Below are 11,303 nucleotides of genomic sequence, written 5' to 3' on the forward strand. Positions count from 1 at the left end.
CTGGGGGCGCCTGGGTGGCTTGGTCGGTTAAGCATCCGACTTCGGCTCAGGTCATGATCTCACTGCCCGTGAGTTTGAGCCCCGCGTCGGGCTCTGTGCTGACAGCTCAGAGCCTGGAGCCTGTTTCAGATTCTGTGTCTCCCTCTCTCTTTGCTCATCCCCTGTTCATGGTCTGTCTTTCTCTGTCTCAAAAATAAATAAACGTTAAAAAAAATTAAAAAAAAAAAAAAGATGTCACTCTGGAGAGGAGTAGGGCCAGGAGTTGGATACCCGCAAGAAAGAAAACAGGAAGAAGAGAAAAATTCAAACCTCTTGATGAAGGCACCAAGTAAATCCTTAGCAGCTGGTGAAGCAAAAAAGAGGGCTGGAAATGGAAGTCCACAGATGTGGGTGTAAACAGTCTAAAGAATTCAGGTACCATGAGCCAGACACTTTGGGCACAGAAGGAAAGTATGAAGGAATAAAAGAAGGGAAGAGAAGAAAGAAGGGAAGGAGGGAAGGAGGAAGGGGGGGGGGTGGGCAGAAGAAAAGAAGGAGAGAAAAAAAAGCAGGAAGAAGAGGGTCCTGGCCTTGTGGGGAGCTTATAGTCTTGTGGCTCTGACAAGGGCCATAGCCTCCAGCAAGAGTCATTTGACTGCTCCAAGCCTCATGTGGCTCTTTAAAATGAGGCTGGCACTCTGCAAGTAAGGAGTAATCGATATGGTATATGTGAAAGGCTATTTGTAAACTATAAAGGGCTGCTAAATGCTATTTATTATGACTACACTCTGCTCTGGGCCAGGCCAGCTGCAAGTATGGATCTGAGCCTGTGTCCCAGTTCAACTCCCCAAGTGACTTCCCACGTCTTCCCCACACCTGACCACCAAAGTCACAGGAGTTTGGTGAGAGGTTTTTTTTTCTTTTTCTTTTTCTTTTTTGCTCTGAGCTAACTTGGACATTGCTTTGTGCAGGCCTGAGCATGAGATTCCTTTCAGCTCCCCCAACTCCAGCTGTTCTCCTTGACCTCTAGGAGCCCCTTCCACCTTCTTCCAGGCAGGGCCAGCTGTTGTCACAGAGGCCACCTGCCTCCTCCCTGGCCTGTGAGTCACTAGAGGGAGGACAGAGGCCTCACCAGAGCCCTCCAGGGATCCAGGCAGCTTGCTGGAGGCCCTTGAGGAAGGAGGGGGAACAAGACAGGCACTAAAATTAAATGAATTGTCTATAAACGTTTTTTAATTAAAATTGTGATTCATGTTCTATGCAGAAGAGTCTTGTTAAGAACAATTGCACTCCCTGAGTGGCAGGAGAAGAGCTCAGCAGCTCTTCCCAAAGCCAGGGAGGGAAGGGAGGTGAGAGCAGAGAAACAGGGTAGGCAGCTCTTTCCCCTTTTTAGGGATAAGGAAGTGAAAAGAGAAAGGAGGGAAAGCTTCTCAGGGATCTGCTTGGTGACTCCCCAGGCTGATGCTCCTGGGGGAGGGGGCTAAGCTTGGTGGGGACCCTGAAGCTAGGATTTTGTGTTTTCTTTTGTTCCATAAATGTATGCCACCTTCTCGCTCTCTTCTCCCCCTTCACTGGCCCCAAACCACCAGCCAGAAAACTGCATCAGAGCCACCCACGCCTTGGTCCTGGGGCCACCGGGAGAGGGCACAGGAATTGGGGAGAGAGAGAGACAGAGAGAGAGAATGAATGTGAGTGAGAAGCGACTGGGGAGAAGCAATGGAAGAAAGGAGAAACAAGGGGACGGAGACCCAGAGCAGCAGGGGAGAGAGACCCTTAGAGGGACAGAAGGGAGAAAGTAGGTTCCAGCTAAAGAAAATAAGACAGGGAGGGGAGGAGCCCAGAGGTAGCAAGCCAAGGGGGGTGCAGCGACTTCCAGAAACAAAAGTAGACTGTCTGGGGGCGGTGGCTGCTCTCAGGAAAACAACCAGCTCACCGCAAAGGCCCTAAACCACGCAGAGTTCCAACCTACACTCAGCTTATGAACTCAGCGGACCACACTGTGCCGCCGCCTCATTTCGGGTGCCTCAAACTTGCGGTGCGGGCACAATACCCTCGTGAGGGTTCGAGGGGACCGGCCTGTGCAGGTGCCCCAAGGGAACTGCGGGCCCCCGCATCACCCTGGTGCTCGGGCACCAGGAAGAGGGAGCTAGGACCGATACGCCTGCGCCCCCGGGGGCCTCATGCTTTAGGAAAGTGTCTAGATGTATCCTCCTCAACCCCTGCGTTCTCTCTGCACCGTCTACATCCGCTCACCACCGCGTATATACTGGGGTGGGGTGGGGGAAGAGGTCTGTGCAGGAATTAATATCTTTTCCATTCTCTTGCTCCTTCAAGTTTGTCTTAGCGGCAGAGAGACTCTAAATCAGAAGAAAGGAAAATCGTAACTGTTCCGGGCCCTGTGATTGCATGAATCCAAAATACTGCCGGTCAGCCTGGAGATGTGGCTGGAAAACTCTAGAAACTGGGAGTGTTAGGAGGCAGGAACTTTAGGGTGTCAGGACACAAGTTCCTAAATAAACCCAGAAACACCACGCGGGGAGAATGGGGGTGGGGGGCAGGGCCTGAAGGTCTAACCCATTGGGACAGAGAGAGAGTGAGACCCACTCAAAGAAGTGAAACAACATTTTAGCCAGGCGGCTGTGTCTCTAGGGACCAAAGTCCGCCCCAAACCTCCTCCCAGGAGCTCATGGCAGGTACAGCTGCAGGGCCTGGAGCTCTGGGGCTGCCTGCCTCCCTCTGCCCCAGGAGTCCCCAGGCCACCGAGACAAATCATTTGCTGGGTCTCTCTTCCTTTTCTTCTTCTTCTTCTTTTTTGATTTGTTTTTTTTTTTATCCTTCAAACACAAGACAAAAATACACCTCATTTATCATCTTAGATATATATATTTCACTCTCACCACATAAATACAAAACATCCAAATATCCAAAACATTCAGAACAAAGTTAGTAGCCAGGATTCAGTGACACCTACCCATGTTTGAATCGTTCATTATTTTCTTCACTAGTTCCTAAAAGAAAAAAAAGAGGGGTGGGGGAGCTTCCGACGTAAATAATTTACAATAAAATTACTATTTAAAAAAATGCTCTGCGCTCGCTTCGGATGAAGGAATACATTCTAGACACTGCGGCACCTCGCCGTCTAGGTCTGTAGTTTTGGTTAAAATGCGGGTGGCCGTGGCTGCGGGGACGGAGGTTTGTGGCTCCGGTAAGGGATGAGGCTGTGACGGTGTCGCGGTCCGGGTTTCCGACTTGGGACCGTGGCAACCTGGGGGGTGGGGTGGGGGGAGGGGGGTGGGGAGGGAAGCCTTTCCTATCTGAGCAGGTAGCTGATCTGAATACCGAGACTACCAACTGGAGGCCGGGTAGCCCCGCTGTCCCCGTCTCCGTCCCTGACACCTGGTCCTCCAAGAAGAGCTCTGAAATCCAGTCGTTTCCTGCGTGCTGGAAGGGTTTCCTGAATCCGGGAGTGGGGAAGAGGACGCCAAGGGCATCGATTCGTCTCCAAGCCCAGCAATTCTGCCTGCGCGTCGTCGGGGAGACGCTGGCGAGAAGAGCCCGGCAGCCGCCCTTCCCTCGCTCCCGGAGCGGGGAGCTGTCGGCCGTCGCCCCGAACAGCCTCGGAGAAAAGATTCTGAATTGTCTGTCACTAGCGGCGTTGGCTTTCCTTTTGCTTTTTCCTTTTAAGTTCCCGTGTAAAGTCATGACACCCAGAACTTGAATTTTGCATTGCCCCGCGGAGCGTTCTCTATCGTGGATTTTCGTAAGCCGTCCAAACTCGATTGTGACAGGAGTATTTAAAAACTGGTTTCACTTCATCTGGTTTTATGTGGTAGTTATTACTGTGGCTTTATTGCTGATCCGATCAAATGTATTACCGCCGTTGCCCACCGTGATGTTTGGTGTATCTCCTGAGGTCGGGGGTGGTTGTGATTGTTGCTTCTCTAGAGGTGTTGGGGGGGGGGGGAGGGGGGGAATCGGCAAGATTTGTCCAGCCAGAAAGCTGCGTGTGCATCGGCTCTCCCAAGCAGTCCATAAAGTGGGGCTCAGGGGCTCCCCAAAGCCCTGGTTTCTCTGGCAGGAGGGAGGAACGTCTTCCTTTTTGCTCTAACGAAACCTACCAGCTTTTTCAGCCCCAGGGCTCTGCGCGCAGCTTTCCTCTTTCAATATTCATAAGAATGATCACCGGCAGCAGCGGCCCAGCCCGATCTAGAGCAGGTGGCCTGTGCTTTGACTTAGAACCAGTCTTTTCCTTCCAGGGCCTGGCATCGGTTGGGGCATCAGTTGGCTAATTCGGGCATCCCCCCCCCCCAATTCTTTGGATTCTCCTGGATTCAGAAGGAAGTTGGGGGGAGGAGAGGAGGACGGAGGGAAGGTAGAAAAAAAGTAGCCCAAAATAAGATTAGTAGCAGAGACTAATGGGGAAGGAGAGCTGTCAGAGGCCTGGTGGGAGCGGGAAGCCCATCCCAGGAGCCTCGGGCGCCGAATACGCGAGTCCATAAATATCACCACAATAGATACTATAAATATAAATACAGGCAAACACGTAAAATCAGTCCAGCGCTTTTTTCTCGGCCCCTTCTTTATTGTTGGTCCGGGAGTAAGGCTCGAAGGCCGAGGAGCTCAGGTATCGGGCGGAGAGTTCTTGCAAATTCCCTGCCAGCGAACCGGCCATTGTCAACGGAGCGGAGGACAGGCGGCTGGCGACGGAGCCGAGCAGCGAGGGTACGGGTAGGCTGAAGAGGCCGTGGCCGGCAGCCGGCGCGCCCGCATGCAGTCCCCCTGGCCCAGCGGGCCCGGGGCCCGGAGCGCCGCCCACGGCCGGCGGGTGCGGGGACGCGGCGCCGGTGGGACCCGGGGCGGCGGCCGCGGCGGCGGCGGCGGCCGAGCCCGCCGCGGCGCCGGCGCCCAGGGCCGGCAGGCTGGGCCCGCGTAGCGCCGAGCCGAGCGCGCCGGTGGCGCAGGGCGGCAGCAGCGCGGGTAGGCCGGGCGGCGACAACAGGCGGCCCTGCTCCAGCAGCCGCAGCACGCTGCACGTGGCGGCCGTCTCCGACACCACCGAGCGCAGTTCCGAGTCCTTGCCCTGGTCTTTCTTCTGCTTCGTGCGCCGGTTCTGGAACCAGACCTTCACCTGGGCGCAGGGGCGCAGGGAGGGCGGGAGAGAGGGGCAGGGGGAGACCGGCGTCAAGGGGGGCGGGCTCCCAGGACGCGAGGGCTCCGTGAAGGTCCCTTTCCCAGCCCCAGCCCCAGCCCCAGCCCAGCCCCGGTCCCACCCCCACCTCGCAGCAGGAGAGGTTGCTGGCTGGGGAGCTCCCTGGGCCACCAAGAGTTGGACACAGCTGCACTAGGCTGGGCTTCCGTGTCGTGGAAGCGGGCCTAGGCTGTCAGAGATTATAAGTAAAGATGTCCGTGATCCTAACTCGAAGGAAGACCAGAAGGAATTTCACCGGGCTGCCTAGCTACCTGCATGCAGCCAGACCGGGATCATCCTGGCTTGTGAGCTCACATTTCCAGGGGAGGGGTGAGGCCTGAAGGCTGCTGTGTGGGAAGTAGGGGGTGGGTGAGGAGGAGTGTTGCTCTGTTTTGCTAGACCCAGGCCCTTGGCCCAACCAAATGTAGCCTCTGCCGCATTAGTACTGTCCAAGGCTTCAAGAGGCTGTTACTTGCTTACTGGGGTCAGACTTGGCCATTAACTAGCAGCAAGCTGGGAAGGTGGCTGTAGAAGGAATAATTTGTGCAGGATGGACTTTATAGGCCAAGCTATCTCCACCTCCTCTCTCTGCCTCTGGATTGGAGGCTCTGAGTGATACTCTTCATTTATCACCTGTTCTCCAACATGAACTTTGGAATCATGGGAGGAAGTCAGGAGGCTGGGGTGAACTAAATTCTCTCCGCCAACCTCCCTCTCACTTTCTCATCTCCCTCTGCCCCCTCCTCGGGCCTACCTGGTGGCCCAGAATGGAGTTTAGCAGCTATATGGAAAGGTCTAGATTTTGTAAACCTAAGAGGGGTGGTAGTAGAGAAAACAGGAAAAAGCTATCATGCCAACTCAAACTCAAAAAGAACATCCAAGATGATCTGTCTTCAGTTCTCAGCTTTCTGCCCAGATCCCAGACCTAAAATGCTCCTTACCTGCTTCAGGGCTGGGCACAGGGAAAGAGACTGGCCCTCAGAAAGGAGTCTCCTTTACCTAGGCCAAGCTGATGCCATGCCCTCACCAGGCCCCAAAGCTCTCCGGCCCTGAAAAGTCCAGGGTCCAGAGTCTATGTGACTAACTCCAGTAACATCATGTGGATTTTATGTAAAGGAAAAGACCTAAAGCGCAGTTGGCAGTGATGGCTCCCAGGGCCCCAGATCTGCCCCTGATCCCATATATCACTGTCACAGAAGACAGGGCCTCCTAGGTGCCCAGTGGGTGCCCAGGGCTGGGAATGGGTCCAGACTCAAGGGGCAGGGTGGCCTGCCTGCACAGGCAAATCTCAGGCATGTGTACCTTTGCAATCTAGTTGTCACCCTCAGCACCCAGGTGCCTTTGGCCCCAGCCCCATGCTTGCAGAACAGGCCTGGGTGTTGAATAAGCCTGGGGTCCCCAAAGAGGGTGGTGCCTGGAAATCTGGCCAAAATGGCGTGGCCAAGACAGGGGCAAACATTGGTTCCTTGTGGATCAGAAGAGGCAAGCAGGTTATTCTCAAGACTGTGATCTAAAAAGAATTCCAAAGGACAACAGTTGGGGCCTCCTGGGCTAGGCCAAGGAGGGCAGAGTGTAGGCCCTGGAAGACGTGAGGGTGTAGAGGGAAAGGAATGGTTTATGGAAGGGAAGGAATCCTGAGGTCTTTCACCCCATCCAATCCGCCTCCCCTGGGCGTCTCTGTCCAGAGCCAGGCTGGGGACCCGGGAGGAGCCAGTTACAGAGATGGGGAGGCAGGCTTGTGCAGAGCTGTGCACGGCCTGGCCACCCCGTACCTGGGTCTCGGAGAGGTTAAGCTGCCGGGCGAGCTCGGTCCTCTCTCGGCCCACCACGTACTGGCAGCGCTGGAACTCCATCTCCAGCCGGTACAGCTGCTCCGCCGTGAAGGACGTGCGCGTCCTCTTGGGCCGGTCCAGGTCCAGGCCCTTGGGCAGGATGATCTCTCGGATGGAACCCTTGGCATCTGAGGAAGGGGAGATGTCAGCCACCGGAACCCTCCCGTCTCCTTCCACCTCCCTGGCCGGAGCTGGCTTGAGGACACGGCCGCCAGCTGCCTGCAGTCTGGGGTGGGGGATGGGGGTGGAGGGCTGCGGTCACAGCCGGGGAGCAAAGACACTGTGCGTTTTGGGGAAGCGAGGGAGCTAACTCCACACCGCTGACGAGAGGCGGAACCAGACTTGGCCTTTATAGAGGCCTCTAGACATGGGAGGAAAAAAAAAAAATGCCAAATCAGCTGATGATCCTTCAGGCCTGGGAGCCTCGGCTGCGCGGTCTGGGTCCCCTTGTAGCCTGAGGGTCTCCAAACTGACCAGGCCGGGCCCCACCGTCCCCAGCTCTGGGGCGCGTAGACCAGACTCGTCTCCCGCTGCCCCAGCGCCCCACTCCGGGGTTTCCTTCTCTCCTGAGCCCGGGCGGCGGAAGGAGGGGGACCCGGTCTGGGCCGCCGGGGCCTGGCTATCTGCTGGCGGGGGCGGCGCGGGGCCGGGGCCGGGGCCGGGCCTCACCACCGCCGCCCCCCTAGCCGAGCGCAAAACGCGCAGCACAGCGGGGCCGAGTGGAGCACCGAGGCGACATCCGTGGCCCGGCGACCCAGCTCAGCCGCTTCTCCCGGCGGCGGCGGCGGCGGCGGCGGCGGCGGCGGCGGCGGCGAGTCTCAAGCGCGGCGCCGGGGCCCTCGGCCCAGCGCGCCAACTAGCCCGGCAGTAGCCGGCGTTCGGCAGCTGCTCCCCGGCTCCCGCACTGCCCTTGGGTGCACTCGGCCCGCCAGGGCGCAGGAGCCCGTAGGCAGGCTCGCGGCAGGTCCTCTGGCTCGCACAGCGCGCACTCGTCCTCCATAGTGTCCTGCTCCCTCTCCCCGACCGGAGGCCGCAGCCCGGAGCCCCGGCCGGCCCGCGCAGCTCCTAGGCTCCCCAGCAGCCCAGGAGGCGGGGCCCCTCGGGACTCGGAGGGTCGAGGCTGCAGGAGAGTGCGCACCCCGGGTGCGAGTGCCCAGCGGCCAGCCAGACCGCGGCTGGGGGTGGGGGTGGGGGGGGAGAAAGGCCAGTAACTTTCTCCGAGTTCGCAGCCGACACCTCCTCCCCGCGGGGCCTGCGTCTGGAGCCGCGCGCAGCTCGGGCCCCCGAGTCCTCCCCCAAAGCACACGCGCCCTGCATCCCGACCCCATTCCTACCTCGGACTAGGATCCGGCGGCAGTAATCCGGATCGGCAGTCGAATTGGATTTACTTTTGTTACAATCTTCCGCGGCGCCCGACGCGGAGAAGGCGCCCTGCGACTCCTTTAGGAAAGCGGCGGGGAGGCTCCCCTCTGCACCCTTGCTCTCCCGGCTCTCCTTGTGCGCGTTCTTCGAGACCCGGGCAGCCTCTGCGTCCGAGTGGCACCGAACGTCCATTTTGTCTGGTTTCCCGAACATGGGGGGGAAAAAAAAAAAGAAAAAAGAAAGAAAAGAAAAAGAAAGGGGAGGAAAAAAAAGAAAAAAAAGGAAAAAAACAAACAACAACAAAAAAAGGAGGCGCCGCGGGCACAAAACCCTACAAAGGAGCTCCTGCGCCCAGCCCAGAGAGAGGCAAGCGGCAAGAATGAATGTCCCCGCGGGGCGGCTGCGGCGACCACGGGCGGGTCAGCGGCGACCGGCGAGTGGCGCGCTCGCGGAGAGGCGGCGGGTCTGATCCAGGATCCCGATGGAGCCGCGGCGAGGCCGCCTCGTCAGCGTCCGCGTCCTCTGAGCACGTCCAGTGTCCCCAGCCTGGCGATCAGGTAGCAAGCAGAGCAACTCCGAAATGCTGCGGCTCCCGCCTGTGGCTGAGACGGCGACTTCTACTCGTCCGACACCCGCGGGGACGCACACTCGCTGTTGCAATTGATTACGGGTAATTTCGCAGCCCCCACGTTTCGGTTACCTCATGAATACACTAAATTGTTTGGATAATATATCAGATCGTAATGGATGGTTTCTGTCCTTGTCCCCAATCAAGTAGGGGTTTAGCCAGTGAATAAACGGAAATGACTGGTCTTGCTTTCAGGAAACACACAATCAAAGACCCACACTTCCAGAAAAACTTTTGACAAGATTCATCCTGAATTGTTAGTACCATTAGCAGGCATTATTAACTTTCCCTTTGCCTTTGACCCTCCTGCTCACATTCTGGCTAGAGGGGTTTTCTGCACACTCGACAGATAGAGCTGAATGAGGGAGGAGGGGGGAGGGAAAGAGAAACCAACAAAAACCCTCGCACACCCTGCTGCAGAAGAAAGAGGTTGCCTCTAGGGGGAAAAGAGGGGGGGGGGAGAGTAAAAGTTTTCCCAAAAAGTGTCTCCCCCGAACTCTAAAAGCCAAGCTTTCGTCCCAAATAACTCCTCCTTAACACACCTCGACGCTGACAGCCATCTTAAACGGCCACCTCTCTTCATTTAGTGTTCCCGTTGGATTTTTTCACGCTTGCACCTCCGGTCAGCCCTGAGGCAGCCCATTCAAAGGGCAGCTTTGTACTCAGAGTCCAGCAGGAGAGAGGGGGGGAGAGGGAGAGAGCCGAGAAAATCTCAACTGTGAGATCTGCTTCAAAAAAAAAAAAAAAAAAAAGTTTTCCCCTAGCTATTTCATTGTCTCTGCTACAATATCTTTGAGAAAAGCAACAGCCAGTAATCCAATAAGAGCATTGATTAGGCTACAATGATTCAATTCAAGCGCATGGCCTTGTGCAAGGAGCATGCTCCAGCCCTTCTCGTCACCTTGCCGGGGCAGAAGCCCTCTCCACGCCGCTCTCCCCATTCATTCCTTTATGGGAAATGCGGAGCAAAAGGAGTGAAAGATGGCAATTATCTAATTGGACTATTAACAAACAGTCCTCTGAGTGCGGCGGTCTGGCGTGGCTCCTGGGCGGGGGAAGGGCCGTGTTCCCTGCCCTCATTCACAAAGAGTGCAGGGGCCGGGGAGGAAAGGGGGTTTTTTAAAGGGAGTGGGGTGGCGGGGGGTTGGGGGGGGGCGAGAGGAGAGGTGGGAGGTTTGGCTGAGAATTTTTCCACACAATTCCCAGAATGGGGGCGGAGGCGGGCGGGGAAGAGGAGGGGGCTGGGGGCGGGGGTGTCGGCGAGAGGGTGGGAGAGAAGGAGGGAGTGGGGGTGCGAGTGTGTGCGGTTTGCTCCGAGGGGCTCCCGCCCGCCGCCCGGCGCGCTCCGCCCGCCCCGCGGTCCTGCCGCCCCGCCGCCACCCCGCTCGACCCCGCAGAACGTCCGCGAGTGGGAGGGGCCTCTGAGCGGGGTCCTTCGCCCCTTCCCCTCCCCCGCCGCCCCTACCCCCTCCCCCTCGGGCCCATCGGAGGACCCTAGCTCGGTCCGGTTCCGGAAGCCACCTCTGGCCGTGGAGGCAGACCTTGGGCTTCTACTTTGAGAGTGTGTGTGTGTGTGTGTGTGTGTGTGTGTGTGTGTATGAGATTGTCCTGAGCTACTCTCCGCAGGGAGGCGGGTTTCCCGGGGCCCGACAGACGGGTGGCCTGTCAGTCCTCTCGAGCTGTCGCCAGCTGGGCCTCCGGATGGACAGTGCCTTTGATTCCGCGCTCTGCCGGGTGGTTCGGTGGGGCCGGGTGGCTGGAGAGCGGGACGTGTCCTTGCAGCCGCCCTGGCCTAAAGATGTAGAGTGGGATGGAGACAAAATCCAGCAAACTCTCCAGTTACTTCCCGCCAGGCGCAAACGCCGTGTTGGCGCCCCGAGGCCGCGAGGGCTCCGCTCCCCGGCCCCTCCTGCGGGCGAAAGGCGCTGTCGCCGGGTCTTGGCTCCCCTTACCGCGTAGCCAGTGCAGGGCCCTGGGATTCGGGTCCTCCCGAAGGGGATCCGGGCGGTGGATGGAGCCCGCCTTTCCCTGTAGAACTCGGCCAGAGGCAGTTCCCGGGGCCTCCTTAGGTGAGGAGACGATGGGGTCCCAAATCCCGGCCTGTGGCCCTTCCCTGTCATACCCTCAGACAGCTGGCCCGGGCCCCTTCCCAACCTCCCCGGGTCCCTTGCGCAGGAGGATTTGCCGCCCACCTCGAGAGACCTGGGGGCCGTGGAAAGTCCCAGACCCAAGCCTTGGCCCCAGCGGGGCCACCTTGGTGGGGAGGGGGGTGTGTGGCTCCGGGTCCCTCATCGCTCCCAGCTGAGCCGCCTCC

At 58.1% G+C, this 11,303-nt stretch overlaps 1 protein-coding gene across 1 annotated transcript; it reads right to left on the minus strand.

Moving 5' to 3' along the window:
• Positions 1 to 3,267: 3,267 nt before the first annotated feature.
• VAX1 (ventral anterior homeobox 1) lies at positions 3,268 to 8,574 on the minus strand. Its single transcript, XM_058696064.1, has 3 exons — positions 8,334 to 8,574; positions 6,940 to 7,127; positions 3,268 to 5,107 (listed from the first exon to the last, which is right to left on the minus strand). The coding sequence occupies exons 1-3, from the start codon at positions 8,572 to 8,574 to the stop codon at positions 4,529 to 4,531; spliced, it is 1,008 nt and encodes a 335-aa protein (XP_058552047.1). The 3' UTR covers positions 3,268 to 4,528.
• Positions 8,575 to 11,303: the final 2,729 nt, after the last annotated feature.

The sequence above is a fragment of the Neofelis nebulosa genome, chromosome 13, assembly GCF_028018385.1.
Source record: "Neofelis nebulosa isolate mNeoNeb1 chromosome 13, mNeoNeb1.pri, whole genome shotgun sequence".
NCBI lineage: Eukaryota > Metazoa > Chordata > Mammalia > Carnivora > Felidae > Neofelis > Neofelis nebulosa.